This window comes from Micromys minutus (assembly GCF_963924665.1).
Source record: "Micromys minutus genome assembly, chromosome: 1".
NCBI lineage: Eukaryota > Metazoa > Chordata > Mammalia > Rodentia > Muridae > Micromys > Micromys minutus.
In genome coordinates, this window is record NC_137969.1 from 253464325 (window position 1) to 253491622 (window position 27298).

The following is a 27298-nucleotide window of genomic DNA, read 5'->3' on the forward strand; positions in this document are numbered from 1 at the left end:
TTTGCCCAGAGCTTATGTCTACCATGTGCTCTAAGGCCATCTTCCCATTAAAAAAAGAAACGTGTGTGAACATATGACTGTGCACAAGTGGAGGCCAGAGAACTTCCAAGAGCAGGCTTTCTCCTTCCCCTATGTAGGGCCCTGGGACTCAAACTCAGGTTATCAGGCTTGGGGACAAGCACTCTTACCCACCAAGCCATCACAGCAGCCTTCCATTACATTTCTTATTAATGGAGACACATGGAATGGGCAGGTTATATGCACAGGGTGTTTAGTGCGCTGGAGTCAACAGGTACTGTAAGCTGTTTGATGCGGGCACCAGGACCCAAACTTGGTCTTTTTCTCTGTATTTTCATCTCAGGTCTTATCCCCTTTCCGCCATGCAGCCATCCTTCCCGCTCTTTTCTACCTATTTTCTAAACTTTTTTTTCAGACAGGGCTTTCGGTAGCTCAAGCTGGCCTTGAACTCCTGAACTTGGGGTCCTCCCTGCTTCAAGTGGGACAGTGGTGTGTTTTCCTTTTTATTGATCCTAGTTAAAAAAACAAAAAAAAAACCACCTCAAGTTATCCTTTAAAATATGAAATCAAGACAGAGGTCAGACGATAGGCAGAAACAAAACCATTTGTCAAGTAAGTATTGAATGTTGGAATCAAAGGTAACTTCTAGATCCTAATGTCCAATCTTAAGGCAGCAAACACTGCTTCGTGGTCTTCAGGCTTCCTAAGGAGGCGTCTCAGAGGGTCTGACGGTGCCTGCTGTGTTACCAGGGACTTATTCGGGGAAAGCAGAGAGTGGTGTCCACAGGGAGAGGGGCTTCTCAGACACATTTATTAATGCCACATTGTAAATGGTACTTAGGTAACTGTACAGTGACGTTCCATGTCCCCATCTACACAGCTTGCTTAAGTTTAGCCGATGAGGTATTCATCTTGAGTGGACTCAGGGAGCAGTCAGTGATGGCCATGGGCAGGTGCAGGGCTGGAGCCTTTCAAGGAGAGAAACAAAGTGGCACAGTTTAGGACAAAAGAACAGAATGTAGCTTATTGTTTGAAGTGAAAGACAATACATTTTATTGCTACAGAAACATGGGGGCTGGGCATGGTGTACACACCTTTAACCCCAACACTTGGGAGGCAGAGGCAAGAGGATTTCTGAGACTGCCTTAAAAACAAGCCCTAGTTCCCCAATCCAACCAAACAGAAAACCCTACCCAGAATATGGATGGGGGCCACTTCAATGTAAAATGCTCAGCATAGTTCTAGGTTTGTGCAGGTGATGTTGCTACAGCCATTCACCTGGAGGCATGGAGAAGGCTTGCCCCCAAAGCTTAGGAGGAATGGAGAAGGCTCTCCCCCAAAGCTCAGGAGGCGTGGAGAAGGCTAGCCCCCAAAGCTCAGGAGGCGTGGAGAAGGCTAGCCCCCAAAGCTCAGGAAGAGCCTGGGCTGCACAAGCTTCAAGTGAGCAGTGTCACTGCCGCCAGAGAAACAGAGCAGACAGACACCCAGTGCCAGGACAGAGACTTTGCAGATGCTTTCCTTCAAGAAGGACATGGAAACAGCAGGGGTTTCAGTAGCATGGGTGCCCAGCTAGCCTGGCTAGCCTGTGCCTTCCTAGTGGCATCCGCTGCCCCCTTTCTCTGTCATTGCCAGAAGTGCTACTTGGCCCAAAGGGCTGCACATAGTCCTGGTTTTTAACATATAACTGCAAACTTTTTGTTTGTTTGGTTTGGTTTTTGAGACAGGGTTTCTCTGTGTAGCCCTGGCTTTCTGGAACTCAGAGATCCATCCGTCTCTGCCTCCTGAGTACTGGGATTGAAGGTCAGTTACAAACTTCTTGAGTTTTATTTAATTTTTCTGACTGTATCTGACAATCACTGAACCAGGAGTCAGTTTTAATTCAGGATTCATGCAACTTGTTTTGAAAAGCTACCATGGCCTTTTTCACCCCTCAACCATCCCAAAAAGCAGGAACCTTACCTTTCAAAGCTTTACTTCTTTTATCTAAAACAGAAAGAAGAAATCAGTCAAATTAACAGTCAGAAGGTACGTGTGACTGCAGGCTCCACAGACTGGGGAAAGCATTCCCGCTTTCAGAGGTGAACGTGTCAGACATTTCTTTCCCCAAAATTCACACACAAAGCAGGCGGTCTCATTCCAGTGCCCCATCCTGCCCTCACCGGCTGTCCTCTCCCTTCCCTGCCAGTTTCTTCCTGCCTGCAAAAGCCGTTTTACTTTCATGTGTGTAAGCCCATTGTGCATATGAAGAAAACATGTATTTTTATTTAATTAATTCAATTTAACTTATTTAATTAATATTTATCTTTTTTAGTTTGGATCATCTCATTTAGCAAGATAGTCTTTAATTATACTGCAAACATTTTTTCCCCCCAAATGGCTGAATAAAATCCCACCATGTTGAATTGTTCAGGCTAAGCTCTCCCAACAAGGGCTACTGCAGCTACTTTACTCTCTACTTTATCTATTTGTTAGCTGATGAACATCTAAGGTCATCGCTATGACCCAGCCAGATGGCTCAGCAGGTAAAGGTGCTTGCTATATAAGCCGGGTGACCCAAGTTCAATCTCTGGGACCCATGAGAGGTGGAAGGAGAGAACCAGTTGCACACCTCTGAGTGGTATGGCACGCCCACAGACACATCACGCATATTTACGTGCACAGGAAAAATTTTTAAAAAGTCACAGTTCCTTGGTAGATAAAATTGTGATTTTTCCCCCCTAAAAACATTTCCCCCTGCTAAATGCAAAGAAATAAAAATACAACCTACCAGCACTCCTGATTTTATAAACGATGAGGCTCATTAACCCCACTCCTACCCAAATTTCCTGGTAAACCTGGGTATAGTAGGGCTTCATGGGGACCCAGACTTTCTTAATAAAGGTCTGCAGCATCTGAAATAGAAATGGTGAATATTAAGACGGGTACTACCATGTTCCTAACTGACAAGATCATCTCTACCTGACAAGAGTGCTGTTCTACTCCCCACAGGCTTCGCGGGGCTCTTGGTACTCCTGACCCCCCTCCAGCATCTTACTGGTAGGCTGTCTCCCATTCCCCCCCAAGCCTCTCTGCCACTGGCCCTAAGCCATACGTCATTCCTTTCAGCATTATTAGCATTTCAAATTGAAAACAAAACAAACAAACACAAACCATGGTCAGGTATGGTCATTTTCATAGGGAATAAATAGGGAGGCCTGCTATACTAATACAGTTTAACCCCCGACAGCTCAGTTCCGAGGCTGTGAGACAAATACATAACAAATGGTATTCAGAATGAGCCAACATGACAGCCCTCAAAGTAATGTTTCCAGTTTACTACCGATTCCAAACTAGATACCACATTCTCAACTTAGGGCATGCAAACAGCTGATGTATTTGGTACTTGGTATTTGTATTTGGACAGTCCAACAGCTGCCAGGAGGACCCAGCTCTGAGCCCTTCTCACTTGACTGGGAAACCCCTGGGCTGTGGTCAGTGCTTGCCTCAATGGCCCTGCTCTATACCGCCACTGCACAGAGTCCTACTCTGCAATATTATAAAACTGACATACATTGTGGGAAACCAGAGCGTGTTCACTGACAAAAGACAGTGTGTTATTCTTATAGTACCAGCTCAATTTAGTCAGGTTGAGGGATCCTAATTCTAAACTGCCACAGGTCCCAACACAGTGCAGGCCTGCTATCCAGTACATTCACACAGCCCCTTTTTGTCTCTTGCTCCTGTACTTCCCTTTTGGTCAGTGTGGTTGTATCTGACTACATGAGTGACATGTTCCCATTATACAGTAAGGCCTCCACTTTTCCTACCTAAGTCTCTCTGACCAACCACATTTCCCAGTTGTTAGTTTTACAACACCAGATTTCAATAAAAGATCATCCTACCATAAGGTCAAATGGCTGTCTATGCCTGCAGAGTTTGGGAAAATTATAGTAATAGCAAGCTATTACCTGGTAGAACACTGGAGTGAGGTTTATAATGGGGTTTCATACAAATTCAAACATCAGCCTTGCCAAAGCCTGACTTGGAAGAAACCTGTGGTATAACTTTGAAGTGATGTTTCGTGGCTTGGATTCTAGCTGCATCCCTAACTAGCTGAGTAACTTAAGTAGGTAACAAGATGCTCACAGGATGGTCCTTTGCCAAAGCCTATAGTTACACAGGTCTATCTATGTGTCAGCACAAGGGCATAGTCCTGGTTGAGAGGACCTCCGCTAAAACCTAGCTCCTGGACAACTTCTCTGTGAGAATGAAGTCTTGAGGAATAATCCCTCTTTCAGCGTAGAGATCTGATGTCTGAGCATACCCTCGAAGACTCTAATCAGTCCAAGGGATTAACAACAGCCCCTCCCCCATACAATCAGGAAGACTAACTTCAGAAACACTTTGGCTGTGTGGAGGACTTGCACGCCGTGCACACATGTTCCCCGGACACTCTTGGGGGTCTGGAGGACTGATCCAGGACACCCCAGCAGTCTGAATGACTCATCCGGGCACTCCCTCCGTCACAGTCGGGGGGAACTCCCGTGGACCCTCCTTACAGTTGGCGGCGCAGGGGCTGACCCAAGGTCAGTGTGGATCGCAGAGTCCCTCGCTTGCGTTCGCGACCTACTTGGGCCCCACCGCACCCAGTTTCAGCCCCTCTTAAGTCTCCGCGGTAGGGAACACAGCAAAAAGCCCAGAAGCCGCTCTTACCTCGGCAGAACCAAGGCCACTGGCAACACCAGATTCCGCAACAGAATGGGAAAGGTCACAGAGCGCGCAGGCGCCGCGCGGGGCCTGCTGGGAAAGCGGAAGGAGCGGAGACGGCTGTGGGGATTTTCGCGCCTGCGTACCACAGCGCCCCCTGTGGTCGCCCGGGTATTGCAGGCTTCTGTGGATTAGTCAAAACCAGGGCGAGCTGGGAGGAGTCTAGTGTTCTGGTTTCAGCATTGAAAGTCATGTTATTTCCCGGAAACCCACAAACCCTGGGAAATCTAGTCAGTTTTATGACACCTAGAAACACAGTAGGCTTCAGCACTGATTTTTTGCTTAGGTTTTCAGGGTGGCTTGAAAGTCAATTTTATAGCAATCCCGCTGGTCCTGTCTCCTAAGGGTTTTGTTTTGTTTTTAAAATAAGCATGCCAGCTGGGTGTGTGGCGATATAATCCTAGCACTTGAAAAGTAGAGGTAGATGATCAGGATTTTAAGAGCACCCTGAGACCCTGTTTTTTAAAAGTAAAGCCACAAAACAAATGAACAAAAACTGTTCTTGCTTTTTTTTTTTTAGTTTTTTAAAAAGACTTTTTATGTATATGAGTGTTTTGCTTCCACCTATGTCTGTGTACCAAGTATACGACTGTTCACTCTCAGAAGTTAGAAGAGGGCATCAGATACCCTGTAACTGGAACTATGGATGGTTCTGTTTAACCACATTGCTGCTGGGATTTGAACCTGGGTCCTTCAGAAGAGCAACAAATACCCCGAATTACTAAGGAATCTCTTCAGCCCAAGACTTCTGTTCAAGAAAATTCTGAGCAGAAACTGGAATAATAAATCCATCTCTTAGATTAAAACAAATTAGGCATGTTTAGTAATTACTGAAGGCAGAACACAGATGAAACTAATCAGGAACACAGACAAACAAGAGAAAACAAAGCTCTCACACAGAAAGCAAGCCCACCCCGTTCAGCCCAGGGCAGCTGGCATTGCTCTTCTCCCTCCTTTTCACTTTATTTTTTCCTGAACAAATATTGTTACGTGGATGAATCCCAAGTGCCATGTCATTCATGTGGAAGTCCAGGGCATCAAGATGTCAGGCACCTTTAGCCACTGAACCATTTAGCTAATGCTACTTTGTTGTTTTACTTTAAAAATCACTATTACTTCATGCATGTGTCTTGCTTTGTGGATAAGCTTGGCTTCAAAGTCCTGCCAATCTTCCTGCTTTGGTCTCTAGTGCTAGAATTACAGGAGTGAGCTGTCTGTCCAGCTTTTTTCTGTTGTGGTGCTAGAGAAGAACCTGGGCCCTAGAACAAGATATAAATCCTACAACTAAACTTTACCCTTGGTCATAGAGACAACTGGGTCTAAGAAATCAGTGGGGAATAGGGTGAAAATATTTGAAGAGCTAACAGGTGACTGAGAATTTTCTACAAGGGATATTAAAAAAAATGCAAAGGCTCAGAAATATCTTAGTGAAACCAAGCTGACAGAAGAATGAAAAGTCTGGAAGCCACATGATAAAACTAAAGACCAGGGCTGGGGTCGAAGCTCAGTGGAAGGGCATTTGCTCAGCATGGGTGAGGACCCTGGGTTCTGTTCCCAGCACTGCCAAACAAAAAGATCCTAATACATCATAATGATGTTAAATAACTGTCCCTCTAGAATCCTCTTTATAGGAAAACTAGCATTTAGTAAAGGTGAAATATAGTTTTGAACAAGTTGAGAATAAAGGAATAATTACTAACAGATCTACGGTAAATTCATTCAGGCCAGAGAAAAATGAGCTCAGGTGGAAGGGCAGGGAAGGCAGAGTGAGGAGCAGTGACCACAGTTCTGCTCTGAAGGGGAAAAAAGGACAACACTTGGGCAGTTTGCTGTTTCCAGCCATCAATCCTTCAGGGTTAGTGGTTTCTAAGGTCTCTGAGGACCAACACTTTTCATTACAGAACTGACATTTGCCTTTTCTTGCTATATTTCCCATTTTCCAGAGGCTGTGGGACTTGTGATGTCATATAAGCATGAACACAGAGGTGGAAATGCTGCTGTCTTCCATTCTGCTGGACACTGAGGGGCTGGTGATTTCTCAGGGTCACTCTGGGCTGGAAAGATGACTCAGCAGTTCAAAAGATGACTCAGCAGTTCAAAAGATGACTCAGCAGTTCACCAGCTTATGGCTCCCAGCGGGCATGTTGGGAGGTCCACAGCCACTTTATCTCCAGCTCCAGAAGGATCTATTGCCCTCTCCTGGCCCCTATGGGCACTACACCCACCCATAGTGTACACTCCTACATACCTATATATAGAAATATAAAAATATAAAAGTTTAAGTGTTATTCTTACACATGAGTCTTTTGGAAAATATAGTGATTTTCATAAAATAATAATGCCTGACATCAAGTGAGTTTTGAGTTGCTATTTTTAAGTTAATCGTTATTGTCTTACTTTAATCTCTGTCCCTGCCATAAAATATTCTGATTAAAGGAATTCAGAGAGGAAACGGTTTATACTTATGATTACAAGGGTTTCAGCTTACACTTAAAAGTCCCAGTCTATCACTGAGGGAAGTCGAGACAGGGACCTCAGGCAAGAGTAGATGCAGGAATCATGAAAAAAGGATGCTCAGCTTCACTTGCCCACAGTGGGCTGGACCCTCACATATCACTTGTCAATCAAGACAATCTCTGACAGACATGGCCACAAGCCAATCAAGAATTCTTCGAATAATTCTAGCCTGTGCCAAACTGACAGCAGAAGATCATTTGGAAGAATACATAAAGCTTCTTGGTTGTAATCCCTTATAGACAGATTTAAACCATAAACAAACACTCTTTAGGGTGTCCAGTCACTATTAAGAGTATAAAGAGGGTTTTGAGGCAGATTTAAGACATATTTCAAAAAGAATATTTGATTTAAAAATTTTATTTTGAGCTAATCTCTTACTCTGTTGCTCAGACTGGCAAACTTCTGGAGGCTTCCAAGAGCTAGGGTTACGGTCGTGAACTACCACGAAGAGAACCATAGTAAAGCTATTTGAAGATAAAGTTCCTAACGAGGAAATCAGCAGGCTTTTAATGTAATTTCAAGTCCAAAACACTGTAAACCATCGAAAATTTCAAAGTGTAACAGGCTGTCCCAGCAGACGTGCTGTCCCAGCAGATTCATTCAAAGTGCCCAATGCCGCCTTCGGAGGCTACAATGTGGGGGCAAAACTTCAGCAGTTTCTCTCGCCGGATGGAGAGTGTTTAGCAGATCCTCTTAGCTGTGTACTCAGCACCTCAAGCTGCTCTATGAATAAGTCACATCTGCCCCCAAGGCCAAGGCCCAAGAACCACCCAATCGTCTTCACGGGACATAGAGCTTACAAGCCTTTTTCAGAACTGCCAGGTCTTTGGGTCACGTGAGAAGGGAACACTAAGAATCTATCTTACTTTGAGGCAGTGTGACTGTGGTTCAGTGACAGTCCTGGTGTCCCTGTGGGAATTAAAGTTATAATCTCCATGATCTGTGGTCCAGCTCCAGCAGAGGTTGGTCCTTGTGGGACTCTAGGCCAGGCTGGCAGCAGGGATGCAGTAAATATTTTCTTAAATTAATTTTTAAAAAATTCTTCTCTCATATACATCCAGACTGTAGTTTCTTCTCCTTCCTCCCAAGTCCTGCTGCGTGGCTCCCCCTCCTCCCTTCAGAAAGGGGGAGTCCTCCCCAGGGATATCAACTAAGCATGGCGTATCAAGTGAGTCCAGTAAATACTATCAGCAGACTCCAACATCAAGACCATATGCGAAGCTGGTCTCCATAAACACTTGCCTGTCCAGGTCACCTGACTCACAGGCCCCGTGAGTGCTCCGGAAGCACGAGGCCCCCACGTGCACACAGGGCCTGGCCCCACCCTCTTGCGTGGCACGGTCTGATTGGATGGTCTCAGTGAGGGGTGGGGGTAGAAGCTTCTGGAACGGTCGTTGCAGCGCTGGGCAGGGCAATGCTCTAAAGGCTTTGCCACCGCCGGAGTCAGGCAGTTGAGGCAGCTCTTGGGCACCGAGGATGTTGCGCAAGCTCACTGTCGACCAGATAAACGACTGGTTCACCATAGGCAAGACGGTGACCAATGTGGAGTTGCTGGGCTTGCCACCCGCCTTCCCTACAGAGGCGCCCCGGGAGGAGGGACAGCGCTCGGAGGAGGTCCCCAGCGACGCCCCTACCGCCCAGGCCCGGGTTCCAGTTAAGGCCACAGAACCGGCCACTCCAGCTTCAGCCTTCGGGAGGTAGGAAGCCCAGGAGGGGATCAGGAGGGTCCTTCAAGCAGGTGACGAGCCCTCAGTAAACAGATGTTCTCCTAGGTTTCTTTGCAAGAAGCTGTGCATCTCCAAGAATTTGCTAATTTGTTTAATTCGCAGCCTGATTTTTTGGTCTTTGTTTTGAAAGAATCCCATGTAGCCCAGCCTGGCCTCAACTTATGCCTCCATGGATAACCGTGACTTCTCCAGCCTCTGGCCTCCACAGGGGTATGTCCAGCTCCAGGTTCATAGACTGCTTTAAAAATTTCATTGCAAGTGTTCAATCTCAATCTCTCTCTCTCTCTCTCTCACTCCCTCTCTCCCTCCCTCCCTCCCTCCCTCCCTCCCCTCTCCCTCCCTCCCTCCCCTCTCCTTCCCTCCCCCTCCCCCTCCCTCCCTCCCCCCTCCCTCCCTCCCCCCTCCCCCCTCCCCCCTCCCTCCCCCTCCCTCCCCCCTCCTTTCCCAGAGCCAAGTACAACCTTTACATCTTTGGTAATTGTGCTTTTTGGAGGAACCCAGGGGACATAGAGGGGCTACTTTGTGTATATTTTTCACTTTATTTCTTTGAGTTACTCCGGTAAATGGCTTTGTTCCATAGTCTCTACAGTTGCTTTAGGCTTCCCTGGGGAAATGTAATGTTTTAATTCATTTATTTTGAGATTGGAACTAAATATTTGTTGGCCTTGCAAGAAACTAAGCGTATAGAGTCAGCTGTCACTTTAATTGCTAAGGAGCAATTTTTAAAGCTCTTCATTTCTTTATGGACTAAGACTTGTTAAATAAAGGTAGATTTGCAGAGCAGTGATTGAGAGAGGGTCAGCAGGCCATTGCAGCCATTACAGAGATAGACTCGGCATAAGAAAATCACTGCGTCAGATTGCTGCAGTCACCTTAACTCGCCTATCCAGCAGGTTACTAGCAATGCTTTTCTGAGAGTGCTGGTGAGGACAGTGTTCCCTGCAGTGCCTCCCCGGACTCTAAACGCACATACATGCAGTGCTGTGCCCCTAACATGTAGTCACTCAGACTGAATGCAGCTATGTTATTTAATCCTACAGCAGCACCTTACTATTACTGGACTTTTATCAGTTAATCATCTGATGACTTTGTAAAGCAAAAAATGGGTTTGGTTGGCAAAGTGACATGCCTAATTTCCTGTGGCAAGTAGTCCTGTCAGGCATAGTGACTTCGAAAAGATGTGTGCCACAACCTGTGAACATGCAGTGATACGTGGAATTTTATGTGTATGAGTGTTTTGCCTGCATGTATGTGTACGTACCACGTGAATGCATGGTATCCAACCAAGGAGGCCAGAAGGGCACTGGATTCCATGGAACTTGAGTTATAAATGGGTATATGTGGGGTTTGCAACCCCATAGGAAGAACAACAATATCAACCAACCAGACCCCCCCCCCGAGCTCCCAGGGACTAAACCACCAACCAAAGAGCACACATGGAAGAGACCTATAGCTCCAGCCACATATGTAGCAGAGGATGGCGTTGTCTGGCATCAGTGGGGGGCTAGACCTTTGGTCCTGTGAAGGCTTGATGCCCTAGTGTAGGGGAATGCTAGGGCGGGAAGGTAGAAGAGAGCGGGTGGGTGGGGGAGCACCCTCATAGAAGCAGGGGAAAGGAGTGCGGGATGGAGGGGGTTCCAGAGGGGAAACCTAGAAACTGAATAACACTTGAAATGTAAATAAAGAAAATATCCAAGAAAAGAAAAGAAAAAGTATAGATGGAAAAAAATAAATGGGTATATGCAACTAAGTGGCTGGTGGGAATCAAACCTGGGTCCTTTGGAAGAGCAGCCAGCTCTCTCAGCATCTGAATCACCTGTACAGTCCTGGAAAAGGGATTTTGCTGGCAAAATTAAGATTTTTTTACATGTATTTACTGTGTGCATGCATGGATCCACACACATGCAAGTGTACTCATATGGTAAATGTGCCACAGCATGCCCGTGGAGACAGAGGATATCCCAGGACTCAGTTCTCTCCTTGTGCTGTGTGGGTTCCGGGATTAAATTCAGGTTGTCAGGGATTGATATCAAGCATCTTTACCTTCTGAGCCATCTTGTTGGCCACAGAAATTTTTTTAAAATTGGTACTTTGAATAAGGCAAGTGCTTCTCCCTGATAAGAGTGTGCCATTGACAGATGGCCAGGGGACGGCCAGCGTTTGGCTCTTTCCAGGGTCTCCAGCCGATCTGCCCAGCTGTAGTTGTTGAACGTGCTCTCTGATGATTACGAACTGGTTCCTTCACCCTTTCCATACATACACTAAGAATTCCTACTACAGCCATCACGAGTGTATTTTGGAGTGGTAGTCAGTGACCAAGGTAGCCAGTACCAAGTTATGGGTGTCACAAAGGTTTCTGTCTGTGCCAAAGGAAGAGAAACTCTTGAAAGAACTGGTATGAGGGAGATACCACAGATTTGATTTGGACACAAAAACTTTGACATGCCTGTTAGCCATAAATGTAGTGAGTCTGCTTGAAAGAAGTTGGGCTGGAGTTATACTTTTGGGGGTCAAGATTCTGAGCCCAGTGTGACGAGAACACTCAGCCTGTGGATGGTAGGTCTTAGTGGGGGGATGTAGAGATAGAGCAGACAGCTCTACAGCTTGATCTCAGGGTCTGGAGTTGAGAAGTTGGTAATATGGATTGAGAAGAGATTTTGTTTTGGGGTGGTGGGTGTGGAAGGGTTAGGAAATCATGGAGCGAAGCCACCTCTACCCTGCCCATGCATCTCTGTACCTGCCCATGCATCTCTGTACCTGCCCGTGCATCTCTGCACCTGCCCGTGCATCTGTGCACCTGCCCATGCATCTGTGCACCTGCCCGTGCATCTGTGCACCTGCCCATGCATCTCTGCACCTGCCTGTGCATCTGTGCACCTGCCCGTGCATCTGTGCACCTGCTCATGCATCTCTGCACCTGCCTGTGCATCTGTGCACCTGCCCGTGCATCTGTGCACCTGCTGATGCATCATCTTTTTGCATATTTCAGGAGTCATCTATGTTTTGTTTGTTTCCCACAGAAGAGCTTACCAAGGGCGGAATTATCACTGAGTTTCTGCTTCACTGCAGCATCTGACATTCAGTGGACACTCAGGGATCTGAAGGGATGAAATGCCTACCACACTCCAGAGATCAAGTGGTCTGCTGCACCAGTTCCTTATTCTAGACAGGAGGGTTGCTCCTGTATATAATGGGAACATGACTGCTCCAAGGTGTGGTTGAGGGAAAGGTTTTTATTGTGGATAGGAGGGAGAGTACCGGCAGAGGCATCTAAGAGTCCAGAGCAGGGAGAGAAAGTAGTAGACTGAACATGGTCATGCGAGGAGTGAGGGAGGAGGACGAAAAGAGGAAGACAAGGGAAGCTATGAGAGCACAGAGCTGAAAGGGTGGGGTTATATGGAGACCAGAGCTAGGGCAGGGAAAGCCGTGGTCTCGAGGAGTTTGGGGCAGGGCGTTGGGGAAGAAGATCCGAGGAGAGCCACAGGTCCCGAGTGAAGATGGAGGCCAGCATGCACTCTGGTATAATGGGCACCACAGACAGCCATTCGTTCTTCTGACAGAAGAGCAATGGCTCCTCTGGCTAAGGTTGAGTGCGGCGCCGCAGTCGAAAGCAGGGTTTTCTTTGGACCCTGATTCACCGTGTTGCCTGACTCATAAGGTACACATTACTTTCTGAGCATACGGCTGACTTCCCTCAAGGCTGATTTGAGGATATGTAAGTGTGCAGTACAGTGAGAGTGAAAATTATGCTGGCAACTCACTGTGTGTGTTTCCAGAGTGAGAGTGACTATTGTTCGCACATTGCCACCCTGAAAGAAGCTGCATCTCTTGCTTATGTTGCTGCAGGAACCTTCCGTCTTTGCTCTGGCTTCTCATGATTTTCTGTTCTAGCACCTACAGGAACGTTTGGCAGGAGGCCAGTGCTCAGTTACTATTTATAGAACGAACTCTGATACCAACACTCACACCTGAGGTTGAATACACAAGTGACTTTCTGTGGGTAAATTGCTATTGGGCACAACTGGAATGCTTAATTGTGGCCTCTAGTACTTGCCTGAAGTACTGTGACCTCTGCTGCTGTCTGGTCGCACTGTGCTGGAGGCTGTCCACTCTTTCCTGGCAGCATCTGCATCTGCTCTTCTGTGTGGATTGCTCCCTCTTAGATTGTCCCTGTGATGGCTTCCTGTTACCAGGGCCTGTTCACATGTCTGCCTAGAGAAGATCCTGTGATCTCCACAGCTAAGGTCTTCTTCCTAATTTCTCTCCTCAGTTTCATCCTTTTTCCTTCTCTAAGCACTCCCCTTTTTGTTATTTGCTTTAACCGAAGGCCAGCCTAGCAAGTCATCTTTGTACCTGTGTGTTTCTGCCTTTGATCTGTCCCCATCCCGAGGGTACCCAAGCGATTATGAGACCCCTGGCTTGTGGTGGGCAGGTGGTCCTCCACCCACTGACATAGAACATGGAGTTGCTGAAGAACTTGAAGGATCGTGCTGTGTGTGTGTGTGAGCACGTATGCGCACACGCACTCATGCTATGATACACGTGTGGAGGTTATGTGTACGTATATATGTAGAGGCCAGTACAACTAGTAGATGTCAGTTTCCTTTTTATTTTCTGGGTTCCAGGCATGAAAACTCAGTTTGTCAGGCTTGCTGGCAAGTGCTGTTACCAGCTGAGTCATTCACCCTCCCCCCTTTTTGTATTTATTTATTGAAGGTAGTTTCTCACTGGCTTATAGCTTACCAAGTAGACTAGGCTGGCTGGCCAGCAAATCTCAGGGATCCACGTTTTAGACTCAGGTTTTAGAGTGTATGCTACTGTGCTCAGCTACTGTATGGAGATTCTAGGTATCAAATTCAGGGCCTCAGGCTCACATGGACAGACTTCACCAAATGAGCTGTTTTCTTGCTCCTCACTCCTTGGATTTTATTCTTTTAGGAAACAGACCAGCCTCTGAGACTTTGGTTCTGGACATGCTGCTGTTAAGCTTCCTGTAAGTAGCTGGAGGACTTTTCAGACAGGCAGCTGTCATTTGAATTTAGGCTGCAGGATGGAACCTGGGGTCCTGTGACAGGCTGGGTGTGGTTCCAGGTCTGCTAGTTAAATTGCACTTGGCACTGAGCTTGCCTGAGTGGTTTGCTCCTTTGTCAAGTGAGAATAATATCTCAGAAGTACAAAGTTTGGAGAGGTTATGCACAGTACCCAGAATGTAGAATCGCTTTAGCATTGCTAGATGGATTGGTATGGGTGGTGATAAGAACTTTGAAGGTCTGTTGTGTAACGTATTGGACGGCTGGTGTTCTGTGGATGAAGTTGGTTTCTCTATTCCCTGGCTAAAACGTTTAGCTACTGTGCCCGTACCATTTTCAATAAAATGTGCCAAAGCACCTTACACACACACACACACACACACACACACACACACACACACACACACAGAGAGAGAGAGAGAGAGAGAGAGAGAGAGAGAGAGAGAGAGAGAGAGAGAGAGAGAGAGAGATTTAACCTCAATTCCTTTGCTAAACTTAGGCATTTCCAAGAGCTTGAGGTATAAAAACCTGAATGGTTTACTATGATTAGAAATGAGATTGTCAGCTGTTGCTATGAGCTGCTGTGAGGTTTGTTGGATTTGAGACAGAACTGAGGAAGAGCATCACTGACATCATTTTTCTCTTCTTTGTTTGGATGTTAACCAGAGCCTTAAGTATACCTTTTCTGGTATTCTGGGCTTCCTCATCCTCCATTGTCCTGCATCAGCTTGCCTGCCTCATGAATGACCTCCATGCCTTGCTCAAAGAGCATGGGTCTTAAATTCCTACCTACGACGAGTGAACTTCTCTCACAAACAGCCGGGAAAGAAAGCCCGTCAGTGCTTTTAGATTGAAGTTTGCTTTTACGCTCATGGACCATTTCCCTTGTTCCCATGATGGTAGCATCATGCAAAGGATGTGGACTGCACCGTGGGGGATGGCTCACAATAATCATTTATTTTACACATCAGCTCTCTTAGCGTGAAAGCCAAGATTATGTAAGTTTCACAGACTCCATCATACTTTGTGTTACATTTCTTTAGTTCTGTGACATGTTTGAGGCTTAAGAAACTTGAAACATTTAGACAGTATTTTAGTTAAAAACATACTTTTCATTAAAATATTGATTATTTAGAGTGATTAGAAAACAGTACTGCTTAGAGAAGTTGGAGGTACAGGAATTTTAACTAAACCCTGATGTTGTAGCAGAGAAACTGGGGCTCCAGTCACTGTTCTCATTAGTGCTAAGGGTAGTCTGAGGGACTCTTTAGCTTGGTGGCTGATAGTACGGCAGGTTCCACACTCTGTGTGAACACGATGGAAACCTGCTCTTGGCATTTCTGTCTACGTAACTTGAAATGGTGGGTATCTCATCTTTGTCTGGCCTCTCAGAGCTTTCACCTGGGAGCACAGGGGTAGGGGAACAGGTGATGTCAGAGTCCCACAGGCCAGCATGATGACCCCCTCTGTCGGGACTGCTGAGGAAATCTTTCAGAACTTGCTTGAAGATGTAGACAATTTCCCAGGGAAGTACATCATTTTCTGCCAGAAGTTCTCGAAATCTAAGGGGGACGCAGGGATGAGTATTTATGGATTTCTCTTGTACCCCATTTCCCAGATGCAGCTTTACTTATGTAACTGTGTCCTAGACACTTACTTCTTAGTAACAGAAAGGCATTATAATTACCCCTTTAGTGAAGAAACTTTGTAATTAAAGTAAATTTCTACCAGTAAGCCATCCGGAGGTATATAGGATTTTACCAGATAGGCATCCAGTACATGTGATTAAAGAGTTTCTGTAGTGAGGCAGTGTTTAGTCTATAGCTCACACACATCACAAGACCACAGAGAACATTGTACTCACCTGCTGAGAACAGTCCCGGTGTGACAGGGTTGCACTTGTGAGCACAGAGCTTCCAGCTGTCTCTGTTCGGTGGCTGGAATCATCGTCTGAGGCATCTGGTGGCTTCTCAGCCAGTTGTAGTCCACGCCTGTCTTCCTCACTCTCTGCTCGTTTTCGATCTCATGTATTAATCTCTCTCGTTCCTTCAGATGCCATCTTAACTCCCGAAGCAAAGTCTTTGTCACCACCTCAGAGCCAGCGTAGCGTGTTTGTTTGTAGGAATAATTTTTTGGCCATTTCACCCAGCTAAAAAGTGGCATTTTAGGCTGTGGAGATATTAAATGTTTGCTTGCATAAAATTTTTATGGTTCTTATCAGTATTTTTTCTTTACTATTGCCAGAAAAGTACATGAATTATTTCCACCGGTAAAGCATGCAGGTCAAAATAAGATTAGAATGTGGATTAAAGTCTTCCAGTTTCTAACTAGGTCAGTGCTAAACCCAAGCTTTGAAAAATACCTAGATAAAAACGAAGCAGAGATGAAATAAAATCAAAGATAATAAGAAACTGAACAATTTCTGGAAATAGGGGCTTGGAAACATCAGTGTCTTGAAAAGTCACGAGCACCCGTGACTAACTCTTGGCACAGAAAGCATGCGCTTACCTGCGAGTGGCCAGAGTTGGCCTGAGTTGGGGATGAAGCTGTATTTCTCTCAGGCAGGTCTCATTCTCCTGGGGTGTCCTCCAGGGAAGAAATGTCTCCTCATTTACCCACTGGAACTGTGTTTGAAACAAACAACTTTCTGTGTTAGGAATGAGGTTCTGTTGTCTTCATTTGGAGAGAAATATATAAAACCTTTATCTTCATGAATTATATAATTGTCTACCTTTTGAATGTAGCTTATTTTCTTTGAAAAAGATGCTGGCAGCTACGGGTGCTGGTCCCAGATGCATGCTGCAGCGTCTCTAGGAATGGAGTGAAAAGCAGGCGTCTGAGGCACCACAGATGCTCCTAGCCGAGGAGAGTGCCGCGTGGTGTGATGCTCTGCTGTGTGGAGCTGTGGGTCACAGTTCCATGCCGTATTTTTATGCCTGTAGAGCTCTAAAAATAACCACACTGCTGCTTTTATTCCTCAGCTTAACTTTGAGGCAGTTTGGAAGCCAGGTCACTGTCTCTTCTAATGAAGCAGGAAAAATAGATCAGACTTGACTATATGCAAAACACAGTCCGTGAAAGCTTATTGTAACCGAGTAAAACAGGCAGAGCGTGCTGGTGTGAGTCGTGTGTGGGAACTTAGCAAATGTTGTATTCTGCAGATCTGTGTATTGAAGCACGTTGAGACGCTAGAGGATACTTAAGCATCTAGGTAGATAACTAGTGTGCATTTGATCGTTTCCCTTCATGGTGAGACAGTGGTGGGTTACCAGTGAAAGCAGAGACGTGAAGAACAAAGGTAGAAATAGAACTACACCACCTAAAAGCAGGTGGTAGTACTACATTCCAGTAATCTCCTCCTGGGATATGGAGGAAGGACTACCAGAAGTTCAAGGTCACCCACTGTGTATAGAGTTCAAGTCTCAAAGGTGCAGATGAAACAATTACAACTCTGCTTAGGTGACACTTCTGTGCCTTGAACTTTGTTGTACATTTTTCTAAATAGATGTTTGTGGCTAGAGTATAAAAGGTCCTGTGCTTCTTAGTTTTCTGTTAAATGATGACTTTAGTAGCTTTTCCTTTTCTAATCTTTATTTCTTCTGTTGCTTTTTTCCCCCAATGAACCAAGAATAATAGACATTGTTCCCATCAGACCTGTGTGCCATGTGTGATCAAGAGTGACATGTGTGGTCATGCTATAGTTCCTGTTATGCCTGGGAACGGCCAGACGTCAGGCTTCATTACCCTCAGTGAGAGGCTTTCATATTACATTGCCTGCAGGATCAGGAGAAGGAAAGGAGTGATGTTTGTTGTGACAAGGTGTCCTTCCAAATTAAAACTAAAGTTGTACCAAGTCATGCCACTTTCCCCTTTGAACAGCTTTGTTACTCTTCAAACTCTCCTTCCTCTGAAGTGGGAATTAAGTGTCACAGGTACTGCAGCAGGAGAGACCCGACCTCTGCTCGGCTCCTCTGCAGTCTTGCTTTCCTTCCCCACCCCCAGCTCTCCCTGTTGATCCACTGCAGTGCCAAGCATACCAGGGCTGCATGGCTGGGCTCCTGGCCTGCTCCTCAGTTTTGCTCTGTTCTGAGACAGGGTACCAGTGCGTAGTCCTGGCTGTCCTGGACTCACGTTGTAGACCAGGCTGATGCCAAACTTGGAGATCCCCCTGCTGCTGCCTCCTGAGTGCTGGGATTAAAGCACACACCTCCATGCTGACCCTCCTGCCTTCACCCAGATTCAGATACACTGATTACTCAAACGTTCTTCTTTCTCTTTGTTTGTAGCTGCTGTCCAATCAGGGTTTGTTTGTTTGTTTTTGTTGTTATTTATTTTTGCTCAACTCATTTCTTTTTCTTCAACATTTTTTCCTGGATCCTACTCTTGTTTGAACTTGCTCTAGCCCACTCTTCGTCCCAGTCCTTAAGCACTTTCTGATTTAGCGCAGCTACGTCTCATAGTTGCTGGTACTCAGTTGCTTAATAGATGTTCACTGATGTCTCTTGTGCTGGAGGCTTAGGACCTGGGATGACTCAGTTCTCTAGACAGATCTACGTCCTGCTTTCATGGGGCTGCCTCCAAAAGACGAATGTGTGTAAAAAAAATGGTCACAAGCTGCCTTGTTGTTACTTAGCATTCGTGCCCTGCTTCCTTCAAGTCAGGTGAGTGGATCAGGAAAGAACTTTCTAGTTGGAATATTTGTTTTGAATAAGGATTTATTGGTTCTTGAATCAAGGTCTCACTGTGTAGTCCTCGCTGGCCTTAGAATCACCGTACTCCTGCCTCGGTCTCTTAGGTGGATTACTGGCATAAGCCACAACACCTGGCCTTTGAGCTGACGTCAGTGGCCTTAGAGAACTCACTGAGCCTTCTCTCTTCTCTACTTGGCTTGCTAGGCATCTGTTCAGCTGCTGCAGTCATTGCTCACGTCTGACCTTCCCAGGGCTTTAGTTACCACCTCAGTCCACACGAGGACTCTCTCCATTGAACTTACTTGCTATCTGGTGCTTGATTTGTGCTACTTACATTAAATTTCATTTTTCTCCCTTCTCATGAAATTATGATTAAAGTAGAGACCAAATATGGGTCATTTCTGATGCATTGGAACCTTAGTAGCTATTAGATATGGAAGACTTGATACAGCTGGGTCATTCTCTGTGTGGTGGTTGTCTTGTTTACTTGGCTTTTCCTTTTTTCTTTTGTGTGGATGGATCTTTGCCTGCATGTGTGTCTGTGCACATATGTGCCCTGACTGCAGAGGCCAAAAGGAGGGCATCAGATCTCTTGGAATTGTGAGCTACCACATGGGTTCTGGGAATCAAAGCCTGGTCCTCTGGAAGAGCATCAATGCGGTTACTGCTGAGCCATCTCTGGGCTGTGTCTGGTGCTATGTCATTCTATGTATGTACAACCCTTAAGTTGCAGGAGGAAGTTTATAGGAAGAGAAGTCTAGAAAGATAAAATTAGGGAAGCCTCAAAAGGTTGCCAAAGGAGCAAAGGAAAACTTTATTAGCTTTACTCTTTAGACCATGGATGCTTTTAAACAGCATTAGTTTGCAATTATAGAAAAGCTTTTCTTTGTGGAGAAATTAATCTTTTGTTTTAATTGTTTGCTGCGGAGTTTTAAAAAACAGGGTTAATGGTTTTCATTTTATCAAAGCCAAATTCACATCTCTATGAAGTCGTTTAAATGTAAAAAATCCTCATCAAATGACCAGTTGAGATAAAGTAAGCTGCCGATAATGGTAAGAGCCTCTACAATGAGCCCTCTGCTGACATGGGCAGAATAAGGCCCCACGTTACCATCTGACGGTGTCACTGCCTAAACTCAAAACAGGACATTCTGAAGGAAGGATGGAGCATGCATACTTACCGTGAGACCCCTTACAAACATTCCCAGAAGGGTTTCAACATGCACACACCCATAATAGCTCCTGCCGGGTATTTCTAAACTTGACTTGTTCACAGGTCCAGAGAATTCAAGTGAGCGAGAACATCAGCCTGATCCTCACTGCTTCAGTGGTCACTGTGAGCTCGGATAGTCGGACCATGCTTGAGCAGTTCCTGCGGCCATCACATTGCTTGTGGGTCCGGGTGGAAAGGGGAAAGAGGGTGACAGGTGGTTCCCTGTTTTTGGTTTTATGAGATGGGTTTTTTTTCTATGTAGCCCTGGCTGTCCTGAAACTTACTTTGTAGACCAACCTGGCCTCAAACTCACAGAGACCCACCTGTTCTGCCTCCCGAGTGCTGGGATTCAAGGCCTGTGCTACCTGCCCTTAAGACAGAGTCAGTCCCCATGCCTGGCAAGAGTTTTGGTTGGAGATGGTAGAAGAAATAAATGGGAAACCTTGGTCTGGTGGGTCTTGGCTATGTCACCATCCACTGGATGCTGGTTGTAGCTCAGAGCTGGGATGCAGGCCTTAACAGAGTTTAGACATCCTGAGGATGAAGTTCAAACTTGCCCCAAGGAAGTTGATGCCTATAAGCAGCAGGGAGTAGTAGAGAAATCCACAGAGTAGCTACACTCTGGGACCTCGGATCATTTTGAACCATTTTCCCCTCAGTGCCTACCTGGCTATTCTACCATCTTCAGGCATTTCCCAAAGGTAGCCCTGTTGGCTGACAGTATGACGCCCCATGCCCCATCTCTCCTGACCTTGGCTCTCCCGTGCTCTTATATAACATGCTTTATTTCACTCATTAAAAAAAGATTTTATGCCAGGTGGTGGTGGTGCCTGTCTTTAATCCCAGCATTTGGGAGGCAGAGGCAGGTGGATCCCTCTTAGTTCAAGGTCAGCCTGGGCTACAGAGTGAGTTCCAGGACAGCCAGGGCTATAGAGAGAAACCCTGTCTCAAAAAACAAAACCAACCAAACAAAAACAAAACACAACCCCAAAACCAAAACACACACACACACAAACACACACACACACACACACACACACACACACACACACACACACACACACAAAACCCAAACAAAAAAGATGTTAAAAAACAATGTTATGTATGGATTGAGTGTCTGCATAGTACCGTGCTTGGTACTCCGGAGTCTAGAATACAGGCTGAATCTCCTGAGATTGGAGTTAGAGGCAGTTGTGAATCATCATGTGGGGACTGGGAACTGAACCTAGGTCCTTCCAAGAGTAGCTAGTGCCTTAACCCCAGAGTCACCTTCCCATCACCTCCTTCACACCTTCTAATTCTCTTTCCCGACCTACACTGCAGCCAATGAGACAGGGTGTAGAGGAGCCCGCCCCTCCTGCTGCAGAAGATGGCAGGTGTGGAGGCAGACCTCAGCTGTTGACTGAAGTGCTGAGCAGAATATCATAACAGAAGAATGCAGATAGACACTTTGAATCAGGCAAAGGTAGCCGAGTGCCGCTCAATCCCACCACACTGAATGCTTTCCAGAGAAATGCACAATGGAGTGATGCTTATGAAGCTGACCCCTGTGGTTCTGGGATCAGGAAGTGCCATGCCCTCCTGCATCACATGAGGGAACCAGGTGTAATGTACTTCAGTTTGAAGGAGGGAGAGCCTGGGTGGTGGAGCTGGTGAGGAGGATATTGGAGCCCAAATATTATAGAACCAGGTGCCTCAAATATCTGAGGTTAGGAAAAATGATGTTCCAGGTTAACAAATTAGAGAGAGAGAGAGAGAGAGAGAGAGAGAAAGAGAGAGAGAGAGAGAGAGAGAGAGAGAGAGAGAGAGAGAAGGGGGTGGAGAGACAGACCCTTCGTCTCCCTTGTCACTCTTACTTGGGTAGGCTTTCAGTGGGTTGGTGCTTTTCTGCCTCTGGCTCTTTGGGATAAATGGACTGAAGCATTTGACTCTAGGGTTTAGATGATAGGTAAGCTCCACGTCAGAATGTGGCTTCATGTGATAGAAATGACACACGTTGGCCATTTCCTGGGTTGGAGGGAATCCCAGCTTCTCATTCATAAATGTTAGGGAAGGTGATCTATGCATCCTTCCCCAGTGTCCTGGACAAAACATGAGCACATCGTACTGTTGGGTCTTTGCACTGAAGCCCACAGCCTTGCCTACAAACTTGTCTGGAGAAGTGAAAGTGCTAGAGATGACTGCTCCAAGTCATCAGCAGGGGTCCTGTCCGTTGGTCCGTCTCCCGTGGGAACAGCCAAGGTGTGGTGACATCAAGCTAAGATGCTAACAGATGCTGGTCATGGTCCAGCTGACTTGTCCAGTTCATGCCTCCCTGTGACAGTGCTTGCCTCTTCTTAGCTGCTCAGTGTTCTCTAGGTCCCCATACACCACATGCTTCAGGCCCAGGGCCTTGGTGACGTCTGCACTGGCTTTTCCTGACATACTTCCTTCTCTGTGCTGATACAGTCTCAGACGCTGCTCACCTCAAAGGCTCCAAAGGCCTCTTCCTAGCACACAGCACCATCCTGGTCACACCTGACCCGTATTAGTACCATGGTCCTGGGCAAGAGGGTGTTTTTCCAGCCACAAGCATGGTCAGTGCTGACCTTGCAGACCTTGAGCCCAGCTGTGCATAGGCCCCAACTTTCCTGGGCTCCCAGAAAACTCATGCCAGTCCCTCTGCTCAAAGTCCCTTCATGACTTTTTTTCTCTTAGGAAACATAAATGAGCAAACAAACAAACCCAGACACCCTCACCCTCATCATTACTTCATGCCCCTACTCTATTTTTTTTTTTTTTTTTTTTTTTTTTTGAGAGGGTTTCACTATGTAGCCCTGGCTGGCCTGTGTAGACCAGGCTGGTTTTGAATTTACCCAGCTGGAGATAATTTACAGGTTGTCTAGGTATCCCTTAGCCAAGTCGCCACATAAAATTAACATAACATTAAGTCTCAAATTTAAGACTAATTGTAGTGTACTCTAGTCTCTGATGCTGGATATAAATTAGTCATTGATAATTAGCCAACTGTTTGATAGAATGATATATGTGCTTTGTTGATGTTTTATTATATGTAATGCTGTTATGTATGCATAATGCTGTTACAGCGTTGTGCACTTAATGTTTTGCATTTAAAATCCATCAGTGTGGTTAAGAACTGTGACATCCTTGAAGACAGAATATATTAAGGATGCACTATTCTTTCAGCTTGGCACTAGGACTGTTGAACACGTTTACAGGTTTTAGCTGTGTTGTGAAAAGTTACCGTTTTATCCTAGGATTCTTATTTTACTTTTTATTTTTGAATTTAAAAATACTTTTATTATGGCTAAACTCTGTGTGTGTGTGTGCTCATGAGTGCCCTTGAGTGCCCATGGCCACAGAGGACAGAGGCTTCAGGTATGCCTGAGCCAGACTTACAGGCACTTGTGAGCTGCCCAGTGGATGCTGGCAGCTGAACTGGCCTTGTCCTCTGCAGAGCGGTATGTTCTCTTAACTACTGAGCCATCTCTTTTGAGACAGTGTCTTACTGTAGTTCAGGCTGGTGTGAAACTTACGACGTAGGCCAAGCTGGCTTGAACTTGAACTTCTGCCTTAGCTTCCTGAGTGTCGAGATCAGAGTCCCCTGGCAAGCTTGGCTCTCTCCCTAGTCAGCGTGTGCTTAGCTGACTCTGCTGTCTCTGCCGTCTGAGACAATGCCTTCCAAGGGGAAGATCTGTAAGTGTCTGCATATCGAATTCGTTCTTCTATGCATGCTTGCACATGTGGATTTATGTATACAGATTTGCAGGGTTCTAGGGAAGATGGTGAGGCTGTAGGAGAAGCATGCTTTAAGGTGTTGGTCTATCTGCAGGTTGTCCTGTGTCAGTGTGGATGGTGTACCCACCTCCTCTTCTTCTTTGAGGACTTTCTCTTTTTGTCAGCTTAGTTTATTTAAAGAATCAATTCATACTGCTTTAAAATTTTTATTTTTATTTGAATGCATATGGGTATATTGCTTGTATGTATGCTGTAAGTCTGCACCAGTTTTGTGCCTTGTGCTTATGGAGATCAGAAGATGACATCAGATCCCCAAAACTGGAGTGACATGTGGTTGAGCCATTGTGTGTGGGTGCTGGGAACTGAAGCCTGCTTCTCTGGAAGAGTGGCCGGGTCTCTTCACAGCCACACTGTGCCCCCTTCCCAGCACCATGGCTCTCTGTGTTTCAGTTCATCTCTGTCTGGAAACTAAATCTGAGTGTTATATCTGTGTTTCCCCACCTGAGGTGACTTTTCACTTCTTTGCAGGGCACTGAACCAGAGGCGCTCAGAGATGGAGTATATTAACAAATACAGACAACTTGAAGCACAGGAACTTGATATTTATGGCCAAGATCAGCCACCCAGTGGGCCAGGTAAGCAGGCATCCCGAAATACCTCGTGTATGGTGCGTGGATAGTTCATGTTTTAAACCTTTTTCCAAAAGCTTAAGAAACACAGCATTTTGGTCAAAGTAAACAAACAACCCACAAAACCACTGGCTTCTTAATTCAAATTTTTTTGGGGAGTGAGCATATGGTAAATTATGAAGTGCTAGTTTTTTTTTTTTTTTTCGTGAGTGTTGGTAGCAGCTTTATTCATGGTGATCTGATAAAGGAAAACTAGACAGCAGAGATCAGGAGTTGCCAGGCAGAGGATGAGCAGGTGGAGCACACAGGACTCTTAAGACAGTGAAACTGTTGTTACAGGGCCGTCATGATGCCTAATGTCTTTGAACATTTGTTAAATCCCACGGAACGTAAAACCACAACGGTGAGACTGTATATAAACTATGACGTTTTTGTTTGTTTTGCCACAGGGTGATCCAGGCCACACCTCACAACACTGCTCCTGCCTCAGTCTCTCAAGTTCCAGAACTAAAGGGCTAAAGGGGCACTCACCACCTCTGGTTAGAGATGGACCTTGGAGGAGGACCTAGCAAAGCGGGTTGATCAGTTACAAAATACCTCTCTGCTAGAGAAGGCTGGAGTGAGCAGACGGGGTTCCAACAGGACAGAAAACACACACTCTGTGCTTTCCCACTGGACATAACATTATTCTAGACAGTCTTGATTTTTAAAATGTATGAGGTATACATGATATTTAAAAATTCTTTTAAATCAATCATAAAATAGCCAGCCATTTATGATAATCTTTCTGATTATCCAATGATGTTGAACATTTTGAATAATGAATATATAAAAAACAAGAAAATCACTGTAGTGACACCTGACTATGATGAATGTGACTGTCCAGGTCACAGTCTTCTTCACTTTCTGATGCCTTTTTTCATGACATGGGTGTGAAAGAGAGGGGAGGAAAAGGTGTGACAAGGAAATTTTTTTAAAACTTAAATATAGAGCCTAAATATCCTGTTCTTTGAAGATTAAATCATTATTTAATTCTTTTAAATTACTATTAATTAAGAATACTTAAAATGTTTCTTTAGCTGGGTTTGGTGGTGCTCACTTAATCTTAGCACTTGCAGGGCTGAGGTGAGTGCTCAACCTTTGACTTTGAGCCAATCTGGTCTGCAAATCGAGTTCCAGGTTACCCAGCGAGTCCCTGTCTCTAAACACAAAGTGGCATAACTTAGGAAGGGGCTGAGAGGATGGTGCAGCTGGTGAAGTGTCTGCTGCCTACGAATGAGGGCCTGAGTGTGGATCTCGCCCATCCACATAGAAGCTTGGTGTGGTGGTGTGCACTTGTGGCCCCAAGGCTGCCAGCAGGGGCTGGCAGATCCCAGCAGCATACTGCTTAGAAAATGGATGACTCCAGTCTCTGTGAGAGACTGTCTCACAGACCAAGGAGGGGAGCGACTGAGGGAGACACATGGCGTGGATCTCTGGCCTCCACATACATGTGAACATCTGATCATGTGCACTCATGGTCACACATAAATGTACCCACAAGAGCACATGAATGTACATATAACACACACACATATTATTAACAAGAGCTCATGGATGTATATATACCACACACACATGCAAAGACTAGATTTTAAACATTAAAACAGAATTTTAAAGGATAGAAATGTAGAAATAAAACGTAAAAGATCTTTTAAAAAACTTTTTTGAGACAGGACTTCACTCTGAAATTGCCTGTGTAGGTCAGACTGGTCTAAGAGTCACAGACCCACCCTCCACTGCTTCCTGAGTTGGGTGGACTTGCTGATTCCTCCTGCTGAACATGGTTCTCCGCTGGCCGGGTGCTGGTGAGCGTCTGGGCTGAGTTACTGCCGGTGTTTTATTTGTGCTGGGTCTTTCTTGTGAACAGAGGCTCCTCTTAGGGACTGGCCTGTGCCCACTGAGCGTGAAGCGTTGTCTCCGCTCCTGCCCCCTTCTCTTGCACTCCCATTGAGGATGTAACAGTTATGGAAACGTTTCCTCATACGCTTTGAGCCCCTTTAAAGATTAGGAAGTACAGTCTATGCCCAGTCGTGCTCCACTAGCCCCCAACCTTGGTGTTCACTTGAGCTTCTTGGTGATATAGATTGCTGTGCTCTGTTGCCCTGGAAAATTGGAGACATTACCTATGTACATCTTTTCCTTTAGTTTTGTGTTTTAACTTTTTAAGGTCTGTGTGATACATTTTATTTCGTGTCATTTCTTATTCACCTCAAGGCAGAAGCAGCCTTTAGTGCTTTGCTTTCTCTGTCCTGGCTTCAGTGGGTGTCTTCTGCCGGCCTCATCTCCCTTCAGGGCCTTTAAGAGGCTCTGCATCTCGGTTTCCTCTGGCTTGGATACTGTCCTAGCTGCATTTTCCTTTGCTGTGACCAAAACCCTTACAAAAAGAAACGTAGGGCAGGAACGAGTTTATCTGTCTTTTCCTCCAGGTTTCAGCCCTTAGCTGAGGGTGTAAGGGTAGATTAGCTTTTCTAGCAAGAATTTACTCCATGCCCTTGGATTGGAAAGGGGAACTGTACTGATCACGCTACTCTAACCTCTGGCTGTGGCTCAGGGAGTTTATGGCATAAGTAAAACTTGAACAGCTCATGTGGATTCTTGCTGCCACACCCAAGCCCCACACTGCTTCACTATGGGTGTCCTCCAGGCTCCCATAGTGTGATACATTTTTGAGTAGCAAAGCAAGTGGTACAGAAACAGAAATTGCAGGTATTTATTATCTTTCAAGCAGTCAAGTGGCTCACAAGTGCAGGGAAATAGTCACAATTATCTTAGAAACAAATCAGAGCTGCTCTGAGCATCTCACACTTACGGTGATGAGGGAAAGGACTTAATGAGCAGATGTTCCTGATGAACGAATCTCAGAAGAGATCTCCAGTACACCCAAATCCGAATGTCATCTCTCTACTGCATAGAACTCTTAGAGTTTCTAGGAAGTCCAGTTAGCTGC

The 27298-nt window shown here is 45.7% G+C and overlaps 3 protein-coding genes across 3 annotated transcripts in view; 1 reads left to right on the top strand and 2 right to left on the bottom strand.

Annotated features, from left to right (window-relative positions):
* Nucleotides 1-606: 606 nt before the first annotated feature.
* Nucleotides 607-4794, bottom strand: ATP5MJ (ATP synthase membrane subunit j). Its single transcript, XM_080937049.1, has 4 exons — nucleotides 4711-4794; nucleotides 2786-2909; nucleotides 1978-2001; nucleotides 607-986 (listed from the first exon to the last, which is right to left on the bottom strand). The coding sequence occupies exons 2-4, from the start codon at nucleotides 2907-2909 to the stop codon at nucleotides 952-954; spliced, it is 183 nt and encodes a 60-aa protein (XP_080793175.1). The 5' UTR covers nucleotides 4711-4794; the 3' UTR covers nucleotides 607-951.
* Nucleotides 4795-8757: 3963 nt separating this feature from the next.
* Nucleotides 8758-27298, top strand: part of TDRD9 (tudor domain containing 9) — a gene marked incomplete at both ends in the record, with an annotated part of 90458 nt that continues 71917 nt past the window's right edge. The window contains 2 exons of the mRNA XM_080941058.1: nucleotides 8758-8978; nucleotides 24209-24315. Coding sequence (XP_080797184.1) covers nucleotides 8758-8978; nucleotides 24209-24315 — 328 coding nt within the window. The remainder of the gene's footprint in view (nucleotides 8979-24208; nucleotides 24316-27298) is intronic.
* Nucleotides 15306-16201, bottom strand: RD3L (RD3 like; the record flags this gene model as incomplete). The annotated part of the gene is made up of 2 exons (XM_080941075.1): nucleotides 15306-15600; nucleotides 15903-16201. The coding sequence occupies 2 exons, from the start codon at nucleotides 16199-16201 to the stop codon at nucleotides 15306-15308; spliced, it is 594 nt and encodes a 197-aa protein (XP_080797201.1).

What these genes read in the sequence shown, in the direction of transcription:
- ATP5MJ (XM_080937049.1), bottom strand. Translation starts at nt 2,909, where the DNA reads ATGCTGCAGACCTTTATTAAGAAAGTCTGGGTCCCCATGAAGCCCTAC. An exon ending in TTATAAAATCAGGAGTGCTG is followed by an intron (nt 2,002 to 2,785) that starts GTAGGTTGTATT and finishes TTTCTGTTTTAG; the next exon opens with ATAAAAGAAGTAAAGCTTTG. An exon ending in AAGAAGTAAAGCTTTGAAAG is followed by an intron (nt 987 to 1,977) that starts GTAAGGTTCCTG and finishes TCTCCTTGAAAG; the next exon opens with GCTCCAGCCCTGCACCTGCC.